This window comes from Sylvia atricapilla, chromosome 8, assembly GCF_009819655.1.
Source record: "Sylvia atricapilla isolate bSylAtr1 chromosome 8, bSylAtr1.pri, whole genome shotgun sequence".
NCBI classification, from domain to species: Eukaryota; Metazoa; Chordata; class Aves; order Passeriformes; family Sylviidae; genus Sylvia; species Sylvia atricapilla.
Window position 1 is genome coordinate 2,519,854 of NC_089147.1, and position 23,642 is coordinate 2,543,495.

At 42.9% G+C, this 23,642-nt stretch overlaps 1 protein-coding gene and 1 long non-coding RNA gene across 3 annotated transcripts in view; one reads left to right on the forward strand and one right to left on the reverse strand.

Annotated features, from left to right (window-relative positions):
• Positions 1–23,642, forward strand: part of LOC136363954 (uncharacterized) — a 465,017-nt gene that overhangs the window by 70,763 nt on the left and 370,612 nt on the right. The window lies entirely within an intron of this gene.
• The window catches only part of DOCK1 (dedicator of cytokinesis 1), a 269,993-nt gene that overhangs the window by 34,493 nt on the left and 211,858 nt on the right, over positions 1–23,642 (reverse strand). For both annotated transcript variants that reach the window (XM_066323421.1, XM_066323420.1), the window contains exons 36-44: positions 21,985–22,025; positions 20,582–20,672; positions 17,204–17,323; positions 8,212–8,301; positions 5,551–5,655; positions 3,585–3,726; positions 3,272–3,350; positions 2,858–2,942; positions 1,989–2,075 (exon numbers count right to left, since the gene is read on the reverse strand). In XM_066323421.1, coding sequence (XP_066179518.1) covers positions 1,989–2,075; positions 2,858–2,942; positions 3,272–3,350; positions 3,585–3,726; positions 5,551–5,655; positions 8,212–8,301; positions 17,204–17,323; positions 20,582–20,672; positions 21,985–22,025 — 840 coding nt within the window. The remainder of the gene's footprint in view (positions 1–1,988; positions 2,076–2,857; positions 2,943–3,271; positions 3,351–3,584; positions 3,727–5,550; positions 5,656–8,211; positions 8,302–17,203; positions 17,324–20,581; positions 20,673–21,984; positions 22,026–23,642) is intronic.

The following is a 23,642-nucleotide window of genomic DNA, read 5'->3' on the forward strand; positions in this document are numbered from 1 at the left end:
CGTCTCCAGAAATTAGCACTCATTGAGCTGACAGCTTTTTGACTTTTCTGTAGCAGCAATCATGGCTTTCTTTCTCATTCTCCTTTCTTTTACTACTCTTGTAACACTCCCTCTAATTTTTTAAAAGCAGATGGAGAACTGCAGTTGCCATCTCACTACTACAAACTGGGCTTTGGAACCTGGTGAAAGCTATTTATGATAAGTGTGAATTCTGAGTCCGGTTCCCAGTGCCTTCCTGACTCTGGGCATTCCTCACTCTATCCAGGGAAAACAGGAATTACATCCTCCTGAGACATTTGCACCGGTACAAAATTCCAAGATAAAAACAAAACAGGCATTAGCATTTGTGCTTTTTTAAACTCAAGTGTGATTCAAAATCTGATTTCCAATTCCCTGGCTGGTCTCAGCAAATTTTTCCCCTACAACTTCTTGTGTGGCAGCTGAAGCAAATCAGATACAGGATAACGAGTGCTGGCCCCAAATTCCTTGCAGATAATGAACAGATTGCAAAGGTTTAGGTAAAAGTACTCAGAAGGAATTTGAAAAGCCAATAGATTTAAAGCAATTCTGCATGTTCCTATGGGTTATGTAACATAATACACTGCATTTATGAAATTACTCCATTCTCTCAGCACTGATTTGATGCAATCTCACCTCTCCCTTTAACGATATTCCAGTTCCATCAATAAAATATGAAACATGCAGAGCTGCTGGAGTGTCCTGGTGCTTAGCAAAGGATCAATAATATCTGTATCCATAATCACAATTTAGCATTAGGGGGATGTAAACCCTGTGATCCTCCTTGCAGCATTTTAGCTGACAGGGATCTTGAGGAAAGTCAATACCCATTTGGTAGGAACTGTGCCAGAGGAGGTCAGGAGTTATCTGCAGCAGTCTTCCCACACGTTATTAAGTTCCATTCTGCTATCATTTCTCAGCTCTGCAGCTCATAGCATCCTTGCTCCCCAGAGGCTGACAGGAACACTCTCCCAGGATTTGTGCCCGTTTGGATGCCAGGCAGAGCATGAGGGCTGTGCACCAAGTGCCATCAGGACTGGCATCAGAGCTGCCAGCCTTTACAAACAGCACTTCTTGCCATCATGAAGATAAATACAATCTTCTCCATCAGGGTTATATTGAAACTACGAAATTCATTAAAAATTCAATGTGTTTTATTCAGCTGCCTATTACTGTCACACATCACATTCATATTCTGTTACTATAGATACCATAGTAATTTTCTGCATTACTTCTGTTCATCCAAATACAACTGTCCAACATAACCTCAATGGAGCAATGAAAAAGGTTTTAATTAATCATATGCAAATTGTTCTTTTCCTTTAAAAATAAGCCTCACAAGAGAGATTTCAAAAACGCAGTAACAATGTTTTTATTGCTACTTAAAAATTACAGCTGCATAAGAATAATTTAATCTTAAAGGCGTTTAATGGATATGTCTTATCTAAACAGTCTAAATGGCTGAACAGAGAAATGAGTAATTTGGAGTTACTCTGTGAGGTTGCTGAGGGTATATTTAGCTAAATGTGGAGAAGAAACAAAAACAACCTTTAATCACGAGTGGTAAGAAATGCAGACATACAATGCCTTTGATTATTGGGGTGTTTTGAATTAATGACAAATATCCAGATCCTCTTTTATAAAGTTCAGGCCAGATTCTCTGGGATGGAGCAGGGTTTCCCTGCACCACCTCAGGTCTCTCCTCATTCTAGGCACCTGCTGAGAGACATAAATGCTTTCTAAAAGGACTGCCTGCATTCCCTTCCCTCAGGAATGGAAAAGCGTTGCCTGAGTCACCCTCAGTCAAGAAGCAGCACCCTCAGCAGGTTCCCTCAGGATGTGCCAGGCACAATCCCATGGATTCCCTGTTCACAGAACTCAGCACAGTCACTGAGACACACAAATGCTCCCTGGTTGTATAAAAACCCTGGTTTTTTTACACAGTCTCAATAAAGCCGAACTGATCTTACCATGAAAACCGATTTGACTTCAAACCACCTGAGGATCCCTGGTAATTTATAGGCTGTCACGTAGATGGTTCTCTCAATCCACATGTTCTGCAGAGGGAACACAAGTGTCACATCAGCAGCAGACAGCTGGGACCCCGAGCAAAGCCCTAAACCCTCATCACCAGGACAGGGACCAAGGTATGGCAGATGTCACAGGGCCAGGGGGAATTCCAACTGCAAGGTGGAGCAGCGCTGATTTAAATCTGGCATCTGACTTCACAGGGAACAACTGCTCCCTTTCTGAAGGAGAATACCATGGAAAGATCCCCTGGTTTTACTGGATATTGATGGAATTCCAGAATGGTTTGGGTGGGAAAGGACCTTAAATCCCATCCAGCTCCATGGGCAGGGACATCTTTCATTATCCCAGGGTACTCCAAGTCCCATCCAACCTGGCCTTGGGCACTTCCAGGAATCCAGGGGCAGCCACAGCTGCTCTGGGCACCCTGTGCCAGGGCCTCCACACAGCACTCATTTTATAAAAAAAAAAAAAAAAAAAAGGCAAAAAAAAGGCAAAAGGTATTAGTGATAAAACACTTTCAGATGGAATCTTCATGGCAAGGCAAGTTTCAGGTGTAACTATTTTAAATCCTTTCTCAGAAGAGCTGTTTTTACCAAATAAATACAGCTTTGCCCATCTTTTTTTTTTCCTTTTGGTATAAACGAGAACATGATAAATTAGCCTAATTAACTTTCTATGAAAAATAATCCCTTTTAAACCCAGAATTTATTTCTCGACAAGCAAAAGATAATGAATGGCTCAGATGCTCAAAATAGAGGGGGAGAAACAAGCAAACCCAAAGTGGTTTATTTTCTTCGTGATTTCTTACAGCAAATTCGTTGTCTGGGTTTTTCTCTCCTTTGCGAACGGGGCGCGAATACTCAAAGCGTTGGACTTCATTCACCCTGTAGAAACTGGAAAAAGGGAAAAGAATCATGGAATCACAGGATGGATTGGCTTGGAAGTGACCTCAAAGATCATGCAGTTCCAAATTCCAAATGCACAATGAAAAATCCAACTCTGTCTGTTTAGGAATTGCTCTAAATTCTAATATTAGAGAAAGTTTATGAACAAATATGGGATCATTATTTTCCAGTGGGCTGGAATGTGTGGCAATATTAAAAATCACCATTAAATGCCCTCACAATGCCCGCCCTCCATGGCTGTGAACAGATTCATTACCCAACAATAATGTGTTAAAAAAGGGGACTTGAGAAAACGACAAAACCCAACCCAAACTCACCTCACGATTTGCTCTGACACCGGCCTGTGAAATTTCGAGGGTAAATCCAGTTTGGGCTTTACAGTGAAACACTGAATATCTGAATTTCGGGGGTTAAGAAGTACAAAGGGCATTTCAGTCATGCAGAGCAAACAGCTCAACAGGAACACACACACACAAAAAAAAGGACAAAACAACAAAGTCGGTGCATTTCACCCGTCAGGGCAGAAGTGTAACATTTATGGCCAGGGCAAAGGTTGGCCATAAATGCTTGACCTGAGCTGCTGGGCACACTGGTTGTACTGGTTGTACTGGTTGTAGAGCCCAAGGATACACTGGCCAGAGGAGGTTTTGATGTCATCTCCAGGGGGTGAGGTTGTCTTCATCTTCTCGGCGTTGGGGAACTGCGTCAGCAGCCGCGCCTCGAAATCCTCGCGGCGCTCGTACTCCTTGCCCCGGTAAATGAACACTTTGTTCTGCAAACACAGGCACCCACAGCTGCCACCAGCACCCCCACAGCTAAAACCAGTGCTCCCAGTATAGAACTGGGGCCTCAGGGGTGCTGACACCAATGCTGTTAGTACTTCTCAGTAAGTGAGGAATTTCACACTCCTCACGCTGCGTCGTAATCAATACTTTATCAATTTTTTTTTTCTCATCTCCAATTCTGTCCTGGAATTGGAAATTAAGCCCACTTTTACCTTTGGGTATTTTTATAAGCCACACTAAAATCACCTCAAAACGTGATTGCTAGGATCTGTAACATTGGTGTCCACTGAAAACATAGTAAGAGAAATTATTACCAAATCCAAGATGTGTCCTCCACCTTCCACAGCTAATGATGGAATGGATGGCAACAAATAAACTGAATTAGGCTTTTTGTACATAAACACTTATTCAAAGGCACTTAGGTGAGCAGACAAGAGTAGCAGAGAAAAACAGAAGCATAAAACAGTGTAGATTTGAGGAGGAATATCCAAAAATAATGACTCTTAAAAAAGACTCACATTAATGTATTAGATTTTAGCCATTATAAACTTCAAACTTTTTAAAACTTTCAAGTTACATCTATTGTATTTGTAAGCATTGGTTTCCTCTTTGCCAATAAGGAAAATGAAGAGATATTTTATACAGTCCATTTATATGCCGAGTTCATTAAATTCTAAAGGAAAACGTAAAACAAAACTTGCATATTTTTAACTGATCAAACATATTAAAGCAAGTTTGGATAAAATTTGCATCTGAATATGCTTAACCTCATTACTCATCTCCAAATGAATACTTGGTGAAAAAATTACACAGCATTTATTAAAAAAGGGTGTTTTGACTGGGGGTAGGAACCTGGAGTTGCTCACATTTGCCCAGCTGGGTTTAATTCTGCAATGGTGCCTTTTGAAAAGCTCAGTAGGGGAAAGAAAAGCAATAATAGATGGCTAAGAAGCCTCTGTATAACTGTAATTTATGTATATACATTTGTAATCCACAGGGGATGTTGGAGTAGAGGGCGAAGTGAGGGTTTTCTCCATCAGCAGGGCACTCAACAGCCTGGTTTTCAGAGGGCAAATTGCGAAGGAATTCATTCCTGTGAGAGTGGTGAGACCCTGGCACGTGATGCCCAGGGAAGTTAACTAAGTAAAACGGGTTATTTCAGTGTCACCAACTGCCAAGTGCCAGAGAATCACAATACAGATGAAATTCAGACATGCTATAACCCCACTTTTCTTTAGCCACTAATTCAACCCATAAAAATCCTAATATTAGTGAAAAAAACCCCTCAAAATGTCACTAAAGCTATGATCCTTGCATCAACTAAGTGACACATGTCTTAAACTGGCACATGACACAGACAAATCGATGAAAAAATTTGCTATTAAAGGTGTCACACACACCTTTGATAGTCAATTTCATTTTAGTGACAATGCTGGAAAGGACACTCGCCTGAAAACATGGTCACACACAAAAGGCTTCTCTACCATGCTCATATATATATATTATATATATAAATCTATATTAAACTGTCAGGCAAAAATGTCACCATTTCAGACGGTTATGACCCCGAGTGATGAACTGGGTAATTTATCTTCATTTCTAGTGGTAGCCTGAAGAAATAGAGAGTACTGAATACATTTGAAGAGAAAGTTTTTGTGCTGAAATTCAACTATTCCATCTTAGAAACCAGAATAGAAAAACCAGTGTTTGTTTTATACACCTAAAAAACACCTGTCAGTGCCAGGCAGGTTTCTCCAAGCCAAGGGAAACTTCCAGAGCAAGAAGCCTCTGTGGAAACAGGTGACACTTACCCTTATGAATGTTGGGAATCCCTGGCCGTAGTATCCAACAGCAAAATAATCTGGTTTTGGTCGTATCACCTTCACAATGTTTTCATAGAACTGGGCTTGTTTTCTCTGCAAAATAAACAGGAGGGATCTGAAGAACCTGAGCTTTTAGGAGATCCCTTATACTAAAGATCTGTGTGCATCTCTAATTTAAAGATGTTTCATTCCCTTCTTTTTTTATTCATCTTTCTGTCAGATTCATGGCATTGTTTGGGAATATCAGACTCTGTAGCCGTGACTTTCCTATTCATCGTGGTGTATCTGACTGTTCCCTAAGGAATATCTCAATTTCGATGAACCTTATCATGGTGAACCTCATTGTTCCATAACCAATATCTCAATTTTGATGGACCTCATCTTGATGAACATCACTGCTCCATATCCAATATCTTAATTTTCATGGATCTCACATTGCTGAACTTCACTGTTCCACATCCAATATCTCAATTTTGATGGACCTCATGTGGGTGAACTTCACTGTTCCACATCCAATATCTCAATTTTGATGGACCTCATGTGGGTGAACTTCATTGTTCCACATCCAATATCTCAATTTTGATGGATCTCATCTTGATGAATGCCACTGCTCCATATCCAATATCTCAATTTTGATGAACTTCACCATTGTGAACCTCATCGTTCCATAACCAATATCTCAATTCTGATGGACCTCATCTTGGTGAACCTCACTGATTCACATCCCATATTTCACTGGCAGTGAAGGTCAGGAATTTGCAAGGCAATCTGAAATTCCAGTTGTGGAATTTCTGGAACACCGGAAGGATGAAGCCTCACACAGCTCATCCCAACGGTGCCGACTTTTCAGTTTTGGGCTCTTACATCTCATTACATTTTTCTACTACTTCTCTTCCCTATTTACAACCGTGAATTTGCATATGGAAAGCAGGCAGTTGAGAATTGCAGGAAAATGTAAATTTTGGAATAAACACACGCATGTCAGACGCCATCTGCTTTCGACGCCGAGTTCTTTATCTCTAATGATGAAATAATAGCGAATGAGAAACTTCAGAAGATCTGTTCGTTAGCTTATTTTTAGTCTATTATTTCTGCAAAGAGAATGACTTTTGATCTGGGAGGAGGTTTAGGGTTGTTCCCACACGACAGATAACAGCAAATGGCACCAGGACTACAAAGACCCAGATCTGCCGAGTATTTTCAGCTCGTCTGGAGCAAAACTATTTTATCATTTGTGAATTGTCTTAGAGGCTAATATTTCATATTGCTTGAAGAAAAGAGACAAGAGGGAGAACAGAAAGAACAAAAAACCCCAGAATTTTACTGTGGGAGAAAAAAAAGTGCTGTTCAGCAGCAGCAAGAAGAAAAGCTGATGGGGTGTGTGAGACCTGACTCACACGGGAGAGTGAATTTTGATCTCTGTCTTGTGAGGGAAATGCACGCCAGGACTAATTCTGGGACATCTCATCTCCTGGCTGATGAATAAAGAGCAGATAAACTCAATTGTCTGACGTGAGGATTGGAAGTTCTGGGTCTGCCTTCTTAGAAGAGGGAGAAACTCCATGGAAATATCCAATGCCAGGCTGGTTGGGCTTGAGGCAAGCTGGGATAGTGGAAGGTGTCTGCCTGTGGCAAAGTGGGTGGAACTGGATGAGCTTTAATATCCTCTGGACCCAAATCATTCAATCACTCTGTGATCACTGGCTACAATGAATAAAGTTCAAATTCCAAATTCTCCTCCCAAATGGATCCAGTAGGATAATTAAAGAGTGGCTGCCTCTGTGACAAACCCCTTCACACTCCCATGTGCAAGCAAAAAGGAGATGGAAAATTAAAACCGAGGGACTCAGAGAGTAGCCAGCCCCTGGTGAATAGTCACATCTGACAACCATTTCCAGACGAGGAACAATCCTACCCAAGTCCTTTTGTACTGAAATGAAGAATATTCTGTGCCCATCCCACCAGGAGCAGTGAGCTGGGGCTGTGAGCTGAGTTCAACACCACAGGAATGCTCACACACATTGGGATAAAGAAAACAGATGAACAATCCAAAGAAATTCTGGAAAATGTACTCTGAGTGCAAAACCAAAAGGTATCAGAAACTTCAGAGCTGAGAATTTTCAGAACCAAACTGGAATCACATCCCAGCTCCTGTGGAAATGGTTGGGACATGAGGAGGGACAGTGACAGCTGCCATTTATCTCTTTGGAAGAGAACAGGAGGAAAAAAATGGTGCAGGAATAATGAATGGGTAACGTCAGGGCAAAAATAACTGACTGGAGACATGAATGCTTGGGGATTATTCATACCTAAAAAAAGAAACGTGAATATAGAAAGACACTTGAGAGAGAATGGGGACTTTTTTCGTGTTCCCATTTATATTTAAATTCAAAATTTCCTTTTATACCCCAAATAAATCAGCTTAACATTACTGAAATGTTTTTTCTTTCAGCTAAAAAAAAAAAATTCAATGTTTTTTAGACAATCCAGTGGCAGCCAGTTAATTGACATTGTTCCAACGAAGCCATGTTGGGTAGATACTTCTGCATTTTACTGCCATTGCTATAGTATTTCTGTATAATTTTAAAAGCTAGGAAATTCAACTCTGAAATAAATTATTGCAGTGTCTATGTCATTAAAAAAACCTACCAGCAGTTCACTGAGTTGTTCATAATCAAACATTTCATTTTCGTACTGTTCTGCAAGTTCTTTACCCAAGGCAATGGCCTCTTCCCACATCTGTTGGAAAAAAAACATCACAAACAACAAAAAGAAGCTGAATTACATACCTTGGTTAAACATCAACATTAGAATCAAATAAATCCAAATAAAGCAACCAAATGCATTGTGCCACATGCCTGAAAACACGGAGCATCTGATGTGCCAAAGAGCTGTGCTGAGGTTATAAACGTCCCTATTAATGGAATCATGGAATTGTTTAGGCTGGAAAAGCCCTCCAAGTTCACCGAGTCCAACCATCCCCCAGCTCTGCCAAGGCCACCCATGTCCCCAAGTGCCACATCCACAGGGATTTTAAATCCCTCCAGGGATGGGGACTCCACCTGGGCAGCTGGGCCAGGGCTGGACAACCCTTTCCATGAAGGAATTCCCCAAATCTCCACCCTGAGGCTCCCCTGGCCCAGCCTGAGGCCATTCCCTCTCCTCCTGTCCCTGTGCCCTGGGAGCACAGCCCGACCTGTCCCCTCCTGGCAGGGACTTGTGCAGAGCCACCAGGTCCCCCCTGACCTCCTCTGCTCCAGGCTCAGCCCTTTCCCAGCTCCATCAGGAATTCCCCAGCCCCTTCCCTGGACACATTCCAGCCCCACAATGACTTTTTTTATCATAGAGGGGTCCAAAACTGAGCCCGGGGTTGGAGGTGCCCCAGCAGTGGCAGTACAGAGGGACAGTCCCTGCCCTGGTCTTGCTGTCACACCCTGCTCAACACAACTCAGGTGCCATCGGCCCTCTTGGCTTGGTGGCACTCAAGGTGATGTGCTCCATGACCTTCCCTGGCACAGGATGCAAATTCACTGGATGAAAATCAAGTCAAATGATGGAAGAGCCTCAGAAGCGAAATGATTCCTGCCAGTAATGTGTAAACACAGGCTGTCCACAAAGAAACCCAGGCCTTGGAGCAAGGCTGGTGATTGATTATATTTCATAATCACCTCTCTCTCCCTCTAATATCTATAATCTGTATTAGACAGGACAGGCAATTTGCAGATATTGCTTTGAACAAATACTCATTATATTTCCATTGGTTCTTCTTCCTCTCGTTCCTCAACCATGAAATTCAGCAGCCGTCTCAAGTGACCCAAAGAAATTTAACAATATCCTTCAGCTCTTCAGAAGGCAACAATCTTAATGAGGAGCAGCAAGAATGGTTTTAAATGTGCATTTTTCATTTGGTTTTTCTAACTCCAAAGATAAAGAACCACTCAGACCCAAAACTATGCCTAAATTAGCACACCAGGCTATCTGAGATCAAACTTGATGATCTGCCTCTGCTGCTGAAATTTGGTTGGCATTGCTGACCTCTCATTTTAAAATAAAAATTAGTTTGAGAACGAGTTAAAAATGCAGATTTTATTAGCCTGCATCTTAAATTTAAATCCCCTGGTCACGCCACCTCATTCTCCTCTCAGCACCAGGCCACATGTCCTTTGCCCTGGTGGGATCCTGAGGGGATGCAGCAGCCAAGAGCAGGTGGATGGAGGAGGCCTGAGGCTGAACACACAATTCCCCATTTTTCCCCAAAAAACATCCATTTTCGGGGCCAGGGAGTTTGGGATGAAGCACCACAACTTCCAAAGGTGGTGGGAGATGGATGCTGGGGAGAGGAGAGGAAATGTGACCTGGGGAAACCTTCACAACTGATCCCTGCATTCATCCCATAAAAATCCCTCAATCCCATCCTCTAGAAGGCACTGTGCAAATAAGAGATATTTTACACCCCAAAAAGCCAAAAGCTCCCCAAACCACACAACTGAAATTCCACAAAATCAGTGTCACGTGAATTCTATTTGTCTACTCATCTGCAATTTGAAATTGCATTTCTTAGTGTATCAAGAAAAGTTGGAAAAAAATACGACTTTTAGAAAAATCCCTGGTTCTAGATGCTGATTTGAAAAATAAGAATGAAACATTAAGGATGAATCTTCAGCAAGTCTTTATATGGAACATGCCAGTGTCACAAAAAGCAAGATGGGTCCCACTGTCCATCCCTGCTCCACTCTGGGAAAAAAGGAGCCAATTTTCAAGTGGAGGGGTGGACTGAAAGGTTGTCCTGGCAAACTGAGAGGGAAGGGCTGGAAAGCAGCAGCCTGGAGATGCAGGGAGCTGCTGATGGTGCAGGAGATGAGGAAATGCAGAGGGAAAAACAGTAATGGGAGATTGCAGGGAGAAAGGAGAGAGATTTCTGCCCTCCAAATAAAAACAAAATAAGGGCTACAAACTGCACTGTGGGGCTGAGCGAGGGGAAAGGAGCTTCTGAGTCAGGGTGAAGTTTGGACAAAGAGGTGACCTAATTTAAAATTTAAAAAAGCCATGAATGCTCACAAGGAGCAGAATCTGGTTCTTCATTAACCTTTCCTTGCAGCTCCTCGTGATATTCGACCCCTCCTCTTGATTTTACTTATTTTTCCAACAAGGTTCAGAGCGTTATTTATCCAGAGAAGAGGACTGGAATGAGCATGAGTCTGCCTCATGTTTGTAAAGTGCCTTGAAGGTGAAAAACGCATCAGAAGGACTAATTACAATCACGGTAATGAGGGATCACGTCTGCAGGAAATTACAAGGCAGCCTGAACGCTCTGCAACGCAATTTTTGCAAATGGAAGGATCTGAATGTTTTTATCCATATTATGGATCTAATCTAGCATGATGATACAGAGCATGTTTTTATTTTTAAACAAAAATTAACATGAATTTAAGAGTAAAGGCACAGTTGCAGAAGAAGGAGGACATCTTCACGCACTGAGCTGAGTTAATTTTGACTCAGAAGGGCAATACTGCTCCAATTTACAGGAACTGAACTAATATTCAGGTGCTTGTTAAGGCAGCAAGTGAAAGCTTTCAAAATCACTTAACCTTCCCTCATTCTGAGTGCCATTTTCTTCTGAACTTCAGTCATCCATAACTTCTGCATATTTTCATTTCAAAGACAACGGTGTGACCATCACTTCCCTTGTCCTGGTTTGTGTGCTCCAGATTTAACCAATCCCTCCCCAAAATGAGACTGGAAATACATCAAAGCTTAAATCATCTCTGATTTGCATCAACACTGTCAACAAACTCCCTTGGTTCTTCCCACTGGCTCCTGGATCAGCACAGACGTGTTCCCAAACCACGGCTGGGAATGCAAAAAGTGGGCAGATTTTGGGCAATTCCCTGTGAGGGTGGGCAGGGCTGGCACAGGGTGCCCAGAGAAGCTGTGGCTGCCCCTGGATCCCTGAAATGTCCAAGGCCAGGCTGGAGGAACCTGGCAGAGTTGCCCCTTGCTTGTGATGGGGTGACCTTCAGATGTCCTTTCCAACCCAAACCACTCAGAGATTCTGAAAAGCAGACACACTCTGCCTACACATCACTGCCTATAGGTGCCACAGCCACTGATTGAATAACAATTTTAGCAGAATTAAATCTCCTGTGATTTTTTTTTTTTGTCACCTTCCTACCCTTGTCTGTCAACACCACAAACACACTGGAGCAGAGGCTGCTTCCACTGCACCTCCTCTAACCTGAACAAAGCCTTTAGATGTTACTGAATATTAATATTAATAATGGATTCTGTAAATGTTCCAGAGCCTGAAAAATGAATCCTCAAATTAAATGTGATCCAGATTTAGTTCATGTACAACACACAGACTGTAATCACATAATTCTTGTGTCCTTCCTAGCAAGGAAGTGGAGACGAACAGGAGAAAACCAGACCATGGAATCACAGAATCCCAGAACGATTTGGGTTAAAGATCATCTCCTTCCACCCCTGCCATGGGCAGGGACACCTCCCACTGTCCCAGGCTGCTCCAACCCCAGTGTCCAGCCTGGCCTTGGGCACTGCCAGGGATCCAGGGGATGCTCTGGGCACCCTGTGCCAGCCCTGCCCACCCTCACAGGGAACAATTCCTGCCCAAAATCCCATCTAAATTTATCCTCTTCCAGCTAAAGCCATTCCCTGTGTCCTGTCCCTCCATCCCTTGTCCCCAGTCCCTCTCCAGCTCTCCTGGAGCCCCTTTAGGCCCTGGAAGAGGCTCTGAGCTCTCTCTGGAGCTTCTCCTCTCCGGGTTAAACAATTCCAGCCCTCTCACCAGAACAGCTTCAGATATTAGAAGAACACTTGTTTGTTTCTGGCTTAAATTACTGGAATTCCTTTAAAGTTTCTGTAAAAGTCAGTTTAACAATTCTCCTGCTGACATTGAGTCACATTATTTTTAATGGAGCACTTTCAGGTACTTTTTTCTATCGTAGTGCAAATACACAATAAAAAAGGGTTAAAAAGGGAAAAGATTCTTTCCATTTTTGCCAGTCTCTAACTTCGTCCCTCCCTCTCCAGCCAAGACGTCTGTCTTAGAGAAAAGCACCCACTTTTTGTTTCTACTGCCTCTTAAAACCCTCACTGTGCTCCAACATCTTTGTTTGGAAATGCCAACTGTCCAGTTGTTCCTTCAGAGAACAATGAGAAGCTGGATCATGGAAATCAATTTCTTGAGTGGAGAGAGCCCTGAGCTCCAGAGGCCCAGGAGTGCACAGAGTCACTGAGGTTGGAAAAGACTCCTAAGGTCACCAACAACCAACCATCACCTTGTTAAACAATAAACCCTGTGCTCAGGTGTCGAATCCAGACACTTTTTGAACAATTCCAGGGATGGGGACTGCCCCACTGCCCTGGGCAGCTGTTCCTCTGCTAGTCGACCCTTTCCATGAAGGAACTTTTCCTAATATCCAACCTGAACTTCTCCTGGTGTAACTTGGGGCAAATTCCTGAACTGCCTGGCTCTTCCCTCGTGCAGCTGCACCACAACACCTCCAGCATCACAGAAAACCAACCCAAAGCTGGAGATTTTCCCACCATTCTCAGAGAAACAAGAGACCGTGTGTCTCACATCCCCAGCCCAAGGCTCTGAAAAATTCAGCTGTTTACTCCTGAGCCAATTTATTCAGGTGAGGACAGCACGGCTGTGGCCCAGGATCCTGATAAATGAAATCTATATTCTTGAAGGTCAATAACTCCCAATCTGCTGCCTCACAGATTTCCTGCCTTGGAAGCTTTCCCAGCTTTGCCCAGGACATGGCAAGTCTTCTGGAGAAATGAGCTGTACAGGGAGCTACTACACAGGATTTGTACGAGGTACAACTCATTAATGGGAGAAACAATTTATCTGGAGAGGGGACCAGGGAGAGAGGCTGCTGATACTGGAAGGAAAACGCTTCTTTTATACTCAGGGGGTAAGAAAAATGTGCAGAGCCCAAATTCAGTTGTGTAGACACGAGGTGCAAATTGTCATGGGCGAGACTTTGCAGATGCACGAGATCTTTTTTAGGGAAAACCCAGCGATTTAATTTATTTTCCAAGCTGGATTGCTTGGTGGCCAGAAAGAACTGCAGCATCCAATTTTGGTTTTGAGGTTAATAGCAGCAAAGGAGGATCTCAGGGTATTTCTGAGCTCCTGCAGAGTTAATGGTCAGGAGCAGCGACATAGTCTGGGATAAGAATATTACGGTGCCATATTCTGACACGTGAGGGACTTTCTAAGCTGATCAAATTTCAGGCAGTGTTAATTAACCAGCATGAAGGCTTAATGTTTTAAATAAAATGCTAAACCTCAGCATTTCTCTCATTGTGAATACTGCATTCAAGATACAGTCAGGTTGGAAACTCTTTAAAAAAAATAAATATATTCCTTTGGAACACGGTCAGACTCTTGCATCCTCCCTTCCCCAAGACTCTGTGTCCTTCCCAGCTCTCAGGACAGCTCTGGGGCTGAGCTGGCCACCAGCCTCACACAGATTTTTGGCAGACAGGTGAATTTCACCACTCACTTGTTAAGATGGAAGAAAAAGCCATTTGATGCCATCCCATGAGCTGGGAAAAAAAGGCCTTTTAAGCCAAAGCATGGCATTTGCTGTATAATTTCAAATATTTTCTGTTCTGTGGCTGCTGTAAAGCAGTAAAAGCTTTTTGTTTGGAGGAGGAGGGGAGAAAGGAGGAGCAGAAATAAATGAGCAGTGTGCATTTGTTTGCTTTTTTCTCCTCAGGACCAGCACTTACAATTTATGGAGGAGCAGAGGAAAACCTGTCCTGATTTATGGGCAGCAGCATCACCAGCAAACCTGCGGCTGCTCCCACATTTCACCAGGCAGGAAAAGGAATTCTGCTGCTTCCACAAACAAACCTGGTTTAAAACAACACCTGACCTTTGCCAAGGAGCATTCCCTGGATTCAGGAATTCATCAGATTTCCACCAGCTCCTTCCCACAGGAGAAATGTCACCCCCTTTCCCTCATCCCTTTACCCTGTCACTGTTTTCCCTCCTCGCCCTGGGATATTCCAACCCAACAATTTCCAGTCAAGCCCCTGGATTTAAGGGCTTTGGTGGAAATCACAAAGCTTCAGGAAAACACAGAGAGAGCAAACACTTGAGAGCAGTCCAAAGGATGGGTCAAGTCTGCTGGGATAAGCCTGAGGATGAGGATTTTAAGGGCAAAAGCCAAGAGAGATGGAGAGGAGACTGGAAAGTGCAGTGCAGTGAAGAAGAAGAATCCAGGAGAGAAAAGGATCCTTATACCAGGGAAACAACTTTCCTTTTGGAAAGAAGGAACTTAGAAAAGGAATGAAGAGCAGAATGAACCAGGAATCAAATCCATAAAGTAGAACAACTGCAAAATTTCTCAAAAATGCTACATCCCAAAAGGCACAAGTTGTACTTCAGCTTTATAAAAGGTTGGTTTAAGGACCAAAAAAGTCAAATTCAGGTAAAAAAGCAAACTTCCTAAGAATAACAGATTAAAAATAGAATTCCAAATGAGGACTCCTAAATGGATCTTCAGCTCCAGGTCTCAGGGATGCTCATGGTGAGGGCCAGCATTTTGTTCTCAGCCCACATGAGGTGCCACATTCCTGCCTTCAGGGCAAGTCCAAACTCCCTTTTACTCACTTACAAATTTCTCAGGCACTTCTGGGCCAGAAGTGAAGTGTTCACTCCCTTCCAGCCTCTGGGAGGAGGATTAAATCTAAATTCACCTGCCCATAAATGCCAATATTTAAAGGATAAACCTCATGGTTGGCTTTCAATAGACAAGGAAATTGTGAATTCCCCATGGAAATTATTCTGCCAGGAGAAAGGGAACCTGATTTTTGAGGGGCTGAACTACACCAGCCTTCAAAAAAACCAAAAATCCAATGTTTTAAAGCCAATTTTAGGAAATCCCTCTGCTCCATCTCTTTTACATAATGTTTCTAATCCACAGCTTCCCATCAGGCTGGGGTGGGAAAGGCACAGGCTCACAACTTTAAAACAAAACTCCTGAACTTGTGTTAAAGCCTGGAAGTGTCTCATGTAGAGTGAACTGTCAGGCAGGGACCCAGCTGAGTGATTATGGCACAAAAAACCCCCAGGAATTGGTTTGGGCATGGCTTCAGTCTCCCAAAAATGCACAGCAAAGGCTGTTAGTGACCATGGAGAGTTAAAGCAGCTGCTGGGTTACATTTGCAAACTGCTCAAGGAACGCAAGAAGTTGATTTACCTTAATGTCAGAACATCCCAAATGAGAGGATTACCTTCAATCTACACTGGAAGCCTCCACTTGGAGCTTCCTGACATTTGCAAAATCACATAGGATGAATATTCTTGGTGTATATTGATTTTTTTTTTTATTTCCCTTTTCATGGAGTAATGTGAAAAATTATCAGCAGCTTGAGTGACCAGAAAATGAGAGGAGGAATATCTGTGAGGAGGAGAGAGCAGTCTGGAAATGAATCATCTCCTCACACACACAAAAATCACACAGGAGTCCTGGCACTTGAGTTCAATTCCCAGTACCTGGACATAAGAAAGGACCTACAGGAAGCCATAAAAACATAAAAATAAAACCAGGCAACTCCTGGTTTTCCTTCCAGACAGGAACGTAAGATTAAAATAAGCTTTGAAATCAGCTGTGACCCTCATTCAAATGAGATGCTTCTCATTCACTCAGGAAAAGCTTTTTGGGCAGCAGGGACTGTCCCCAAGTCACCTCCACCAGCCCCAAACAGCCACTTGTGCATCACTCCAGAATTATATTTTTACAGCTTTTATCCCAGCCCAGAACTAGAATTTTTACCCCAATCCAGGATTAGAATTTCTAGCATCACTCATTGACAACTTTAAATATTGCATTAAGATAAGCTGTAAAATTTGACTTTTAAAGCAACATTGCTGACAAAATAATAGAAATGCTAGTTCCTATCAAATTTATTCTAGGATTTTCATCTGATGCTGCTAAAAACACCTGGAAAGGAGGGGCTGCCTGGATAATATCCTAATTCTACCAGAAAACACCATTTCTGTTTGCCCCCCAGAGTTCACTTTTATACCCCAAATTTACATTTCTGAAACGTTCTGACGAAGAGATTCCAACTTCTATACTTGAATATTTCATGCCTGAAATACCCAAACACTGACCCACCTCCCACATGAACCCCCTTCCCCTCCAACACCAAACTGCAATGCCAAATGCAAATCCCTTCTGCATTAAAAGCTGCAATTGCAATGAAATATCCTCATCCCAGGATATTTATGATATGAACCACAGACATCCAGGCCCCGAGGGAATTATTTTTTGTGTACATGAGGGATAACAAGGGGAGCTGAAGGGTTCTGTTAGCTCTTGTAACTGCCACAGAAAAGTCCTCCAAATTACATGCATCACTTTTTTATTTACTCCATGGCATCATATGCCCATATATTTACCCTTAAGAGAGAGTTATAAATGTACCATTGATTTCTTTTGACTTTTTTTTTTTTTTTTTGGTAGTATCATTATCTGTCAGTGCTTCCTGAAGGTCACTGGATGCAAACTACGCTTACTATTAAATTTATAAGTTCTACAGAAAAGCAATGAAATACATTTACACTTTTTTTTTTTCTTCCCTTCCCTTTTTTTACCTTGCCCTTGTCAAAGTAATGGATAATTTCTTGATAGAGCTGATCTTTCAGCTGTCCTTGAGTAGCAGCTTGGTATCCATCCCGCTGGGTAAGATGTGCTGCACATGCTTCTTCTGACCACTAAATCACACACACAAAAAATAAAAAAAAAAAAAAAGGGAAAAGTGAAAGCAAATCATCAAAGATCTGAGTTCTGAAGTGAAATATAAGAGAGGGGCTTTATTTAAAGAAGTGGTGCTGCAGTTAATGCACCAACAAAGGGGTTTTTACACAGTTGTGCCCTCTGCTTCCTTGGGCACAAGGAGCATTTATCTGGATGCTGTAATTGGAGGCTGATTACATCTATCAGCTGGAAGGAGCTTCTGGAGGTGGTTTCCTCTCTTCAGTGAGTTTGATGAGAGTGACCTTGGCCTGCTGATGGGAACAACCCTCTGGGGACACAATGACCACTTCACTTTCTGTGAGACAAACCCTGGAGCCCAGACCCACCAGCACAAAGGGAAGGGCTGCAGGCAGGGAAATGAGATGGCTCAAACCCACTGAGGATCTTCAGAGGCAAGGAAAGCGTAATTAACTTCATCCAGCCTGGCTGCAATTAGCAGCTCTGGCTCTTCCAGCAAATGCCTGATGGATCAAGGGAAGGTGTCAATCATTGGAATCATGGAATGGTTGGAAAGGAGCTTAAAGCTCATCCCATCCCTGCCATGGCAGGGACACCTCCCACTGTCCCACTGCTCCAAACCCCAATGTCCAACCTTCCATTGTCCCAAACCCAATGTCCAACCTGGCCTTGGGTACTGCCAGGGATCCAGGGGCAGCCACAGCTGCTCTGGGCAACTCCCAGATTTATTTCCAGAATTATTGCTACTTTACTTCCTTTGTATTATTAAATTGCACCCAATCACTTCTTGACTTGGCCAAAATGTTTGTGTTTGGGTCATACAGAGACCTCTGAGAGATCTGTTCTGAACTCTGGTTCTGAGCAACACAAACCTGCTGGAGCCTGCAATGTGCTGGCATTTATTTCAGCATGCTAAGAGCTGCTATCTTCTGTTAGTTTTGAACACCTCAATTTCGACAAAAAAGGTTTGAAAACACAACAGAAATCTCTCTTCTTGAGTGTGCTTCATCAGCTTGCAGGACTGTGGCCTCTCCCTCTCCACAGACAGAGCCTTCTTGCAGACTTAGAGGTGAAATTCTCACATTTCTCAGTCTTGCCCTCGATGTGATCCCATTAAAATCAGTGGGATGAAATTCCTGCCCGTGATGAGTGTCATTGAAAATCCTGTCCTGAGGCTTGACAGAGAAACTCAATTGCTCAGTTACACGCCCCCCAATATTGCTGCTCCTCAGGCAACACTGAACTCCTCCCTCCACTAAGGATTGCAGGGATTGAGATGGAGATTGATACTCCTTCATTACAAATTCCAGCCTCTAATGAAATGATGCTAACAAACATCCACCCAGGGAGGAAAACCTGAGACAAATCCCACCCTGGCATTTGCTGACTGCCCTCTGATTTGCATTAGAAGGAAAGAAAAATGGATATTTCTTCCCATGAAGTTCTTCCACTGAATCCAAGAGGACACTGAGTGAGACACTCACCTGCTCTCTGAACACATTCCCTAAGAAAAGCCCCAATTGGCTAAACTCTGATTTGAGGTCTAAGTAAGGTGTCTAACGAGCCCAAGCCATGCCAGGTGAAAGTTTGAGTGACATTTTATGGCATGGTTTGTTCCATCCTTTATTCAGGAAGGGAATGAATCCTTCATCCTGTCTAAAAGGTTCATCCATGTGAAGTGGGCACAGTGCTTTTGCACTCCAGATGAATCTGCGAGATGTTTCCTTGTCTAATAACCCCTCTAATGATTTTAAAATACAGTAAATACATTTCAGAGTGTCTTAATTTAAATTGCACATGTAAACTCTGCATCATATTTAGTCTTTTTATGGCTTGGCTGCAGTTTGCTCAGCTCTGAAGTACGAATAAATCTCAGTGCACCCATCAGAAGGATCTCATTTAACACCTTCCCCTTTTTTTCAACTTTTCAAAATAGCTATTTGACACTCCCACTTTGCTGGGGATTGCAGAAATGAAAGCCAGCATTGCTAAGAGCAGTTGGCTGCTGAGGATGAGATCCAATTCCTGGATGAAGAGGGGCACCATGAGCACAGCAGGTTCAGTGACACAAACCCAGGCTGCTCTGGGTGGGAAGGGATCTCAAAGCCCATCTTGTTCCATCCCTTGCCATGGGAAAGGGAGGAAACTTTCCCTGGATCAGGAGGGTGCAATAAACTCGCCATTGGAATGAGTAGGAGATCGAGGAGAAAATGAAATTCTCCTTTATTCTGTCCCTGCCTCTCTGCCCCTGGGGTGGGTCATGTCCTTGAGGGGAGTGGAAAGAGATCCTGCACTCCCTGAAGGAGCAAGATTTCACTGCAGGTCATGAAATGTGAGGAAGACAAACAGGACTAAATCAAACTCATCCAAAACCTCTAATTTTGATCACACGGAGATTTTTTACTTTTTCTACTAACTGCTTTTCAAAATTAAAACATAAACCTAGGAATTCAGTGAAGATTCAGCTGCATTAAATGTGATCTCATGACACAAGTGTCTTCTGGCAAGAGCAGCATCTTCCTATATGATAACCAGGAGAGGAAAGTGGGTACCTGCTCCCACACTGGTGACATGAGCACATAAAAAAGCTCCACGTTAGAGACAACATTTTCTCTCCAAAATGTTCTCAGGGAGATTAATGCTGCTGAAGTACAGCTTCACTCCATTTCTGGCTGGCAGTGAATAGTGTTAAACACTCAAATGTTTTATTTCAGGCACTTTCTGCAGGTAACATGTTATTTGTGCATATTGCAGGCTACAGCAAAGAGGAGCAATATTGTTGTGCCTCTTCAAATGTGCTATAAACTGGGTAACACTGCATTAAAATTATATGCACCTTTTAAAGGCATGACCTTGGAAAGGAGGCCATTTGAATCTCTCTACAATTTTCTGAAATCCAAACTGAACTGGTTACAGGCACCCAAGAGCACTCGAGAATGGGCTCCAGCACTCCCTGCACAAAAGATCTGTGGAGAGCTCATTTACTAAAATACCTGCTTAGAGCCTCTCACATGTTGTACAGTCTGGATATCTGCAGTTTGGATTTTGTGCTGCTGCCTTGACCACATTCCCTCCAGCTCTGTGGGAATTCATACACAGAGGGAAGAGTTGCTTCCCTCTGTGTATGAATTCCATGTGCAAAAGAGAACCCAGCACCGAGCTGCTCATCAGCTTCAAGTGCAGATGTGAGTGCCAAACACCCCCCAGGGTGGATGCTGCTGGGATTTCCCCGATTTGGGATGTGTTTTGGGGTTTACCTTGAGGAGCTTTGCGTGCAGGAGCAAGGTGTAGGCAGCCTCTGTGTAGTTGTCACACTCCTTGTGCAGGTCACACAGCTTGTACAGGTACCTGCCAGCAACAAAAACAGGGGGGTTAAGATGTTACTCAACGATTAATTTTGAAGGGTACAAGGGTTTTAAGTCTATTTTCAAACAAGTAAATATTTCTTGGTTGAAGTTCCCATTTCTGTGTGCAGACAAACATTTGCATTCCCACTGTGCTGTTTTGAATGGACACTCAGGGAATCAAGGGATCATTAAGGTTGGAAAAGTCCTCCAAGATCATCGAGTCCAATCTTTGAACACCACGAGAATGACTTGTGGTGAGTAATAAATCCAATCCAGATTTTGTGCAAGGCAGAGCACTCTTACAATTCAGCTGTGGGGGACAGAAGTAAGTTTCATTCTTTAACTCCAATATCATCACACATCTGGCAGGGGATTCTCATTTGTTTGATGATTTTTACACTGACAATTCCAAAAAAAAAAAAAAAAACCCACAAAACTCTTAAAAACTGTATTTTGGAAGAGCCAGTGAAAATACTTCCAAGTTTGATGTTCATTGTAAGTTTGTTAAGAGAAATGCGAGAGAATTTGGATGGAGGTTTGACAGTGAGACACAATTTGTCTTTATAGAGATGCTGAACAGGGCAGACTTAAATAAAAAGAAGTAACTCCATGTGTTTATCCACAGTTATAATCCTGCCATTTCCTTTTTGCAAACTTCTAAAAGACCAATTAAACCCATTTAAACAACAGGAAGAGAATTCACAAGTGAAAATTTTTCCAAAAAGATAACAAGCACCTGAGAATGAATAATGAGTAACCTTTAGATACCTAAAATAGCATCAGAAACACAAACTTCAGCATTTTAGCACAACAATGTAAGCAACACTCAGCCAAAGCACAAATGGAGGGGTGTGAACCCTGAAGTTTACAGAAAGCACAATATTTCCTTGTTTACTTGGTCTGAAAACAGGTTTTGGAAGCTTTAAGTTTGAAATAAGTATCAGTCAGGTATCATTTTATAGTTGTTTTTATTCCAAGTCACATATTTTGTACGTCACCAGGAGGCAACATCATTTCTTTGCTCAGCCTTTGCCTTCTTTGCTTTCTTCAGGAACAGAAGGATTCTGGCTCCTGAGTATTTAGTGTTCATTGTAATGGGACTTGGAGAAAGGGGACAGAGATAATCTCCTGACTTTCACTGCCAGCACTCTGTTCTCAGTGCAGATAAGCTTTTGAATTGCTTCAGCTTCAGCCAAGGTGTGATTTTTCATTTCTCTTCTCCTCCAGCCCCCAAGTGACTGCTTAATATGAACTTAATTTCCCCAATTACAGAGCCTGTGTCAGGCAGTTTGTCACCAGTCATGTTTACAAACCTTATGTACATCTCTTCCCTCTCGATCTCCTTGTAGAAATTCTGCAAAACAACATAATTTGGTTACAAAGTCTTTGATTTCACACTTTGGAATGTACACAGAACACGCTCCAAATTAAAAATTCATAATTGCGTAACGTCAACCTCCAAACTGCAAAATGAAATTTGCCTCCAGTGATGGAAACACGAGTTGTTTAACTCAGAGAATCAAATGCTGGGATGTTTCATGTTGCAGTGTTTTAGGGCTTCTGTCTCACTGCAAAGGTTAAGAATTTGCAGAACAACACTGGTAGAAATTTGCTGCTGGCATTTGCAAGTCACACACCATTAACCATTTTCAGATGAAAATTTTCCAATATACAACAAACCCCGTCAGTTTTAAGCAACAATTGTTCCATGGATTGAAAACTCCAAACCTTAGTCGAGCAATACATCATCTGCTCTCGGATTCTAACAGTTTCCTTGGAAATAAAAAGTTAGATTAGTGTTATTTATCTGGTTTTATATGTCACACATTAGCACCGCTCTCCTCTGAGTGCCTCCAGCCTTGAGATAAACTGGTTAACAGTGCAAATATTGCAAATGCAAGATATGATAAACTGGGGGAGAGATTCAAGGCATTTCTGAATCTAATTTCAAGTTTGCCTCCAAAATTTAAAATATATCTAAGAAAACAAAATACCAAGAAACTCCTTCATCACCAAATTAAATATATTTCAAGGCTAAATTAAAGAAGTTTGAGGAGGCACTAAAAGAGCACAAACCCAGTACTAAAAAAGAGATAAATCCAATACAAAAGTGATCCCTTTAAAGAGAACTGGAATGCAAGACACAATCCACATTTCACAGAGGAATGATGGGTTATTCCAGGGGTATTTAAGCTGATAGAACTGCTTATTACTTTTGGGTTCAATTCAAACAACAAACTGCTGAGGCCAGCACTGCCCTGTGTCCCCAAGTGCCACCTCCACATGGATTTTAAATCCCTCCAGGGATGGGGACTCCAGCACTGCCCTGGGCAGCTGGGCCAGGGCTGGACAAACCTTTCCATGAAGGAATTTCCCCAAATATCCACCCTGAGGCTGCCCTGGCCCAGGCTGAGGCCGTTCCCTCTGCTCCTGTCCCTGTGCCCTGGGAGCACAGCCCGACCTGTCCCCTCCTGGCAGGGACTTGTGCAGAGCCACCAGATCCCCCCTGAGCTCCTTTGCTCCAGGCTCAGCCCCTTTCCAGCGCCATCAGGAATTCTCCAGCCCCTTCCCAGCTCCATCAGCTCCTCCTGGGGCTCCAGCCCCTTCCCCATCAGCACTGGCTTAAGCTCAGATCAAACCCTCCACGTTAAGCTACCGTCAGTGCAGACAAACTTAATCCCAGGAAAAGCCCAGGATCAATGAAGTCCCAATTAGGAACTCTTTGAGACCTCACGTGGGAATTGTGCCGAGTTTCAGCCTTGGGTTGGATTTTTGCAAAGGCCTGAATTTCACTTCAGGAACCTGGAGAATGATGAAAAGGCTGAGCGGGCCCTGGAGGGAAAAGGGGAGTGTAAAATCAAAGCAAAGTTTGAAATCACGGCGGCTGAAAGCGACGGAAAATCCACCCCGGGCCACCTCCTGGGGCCTCCAGTGGCTCCTGCTGGCCCGTGCCTGGTGTCTCACGGTGACT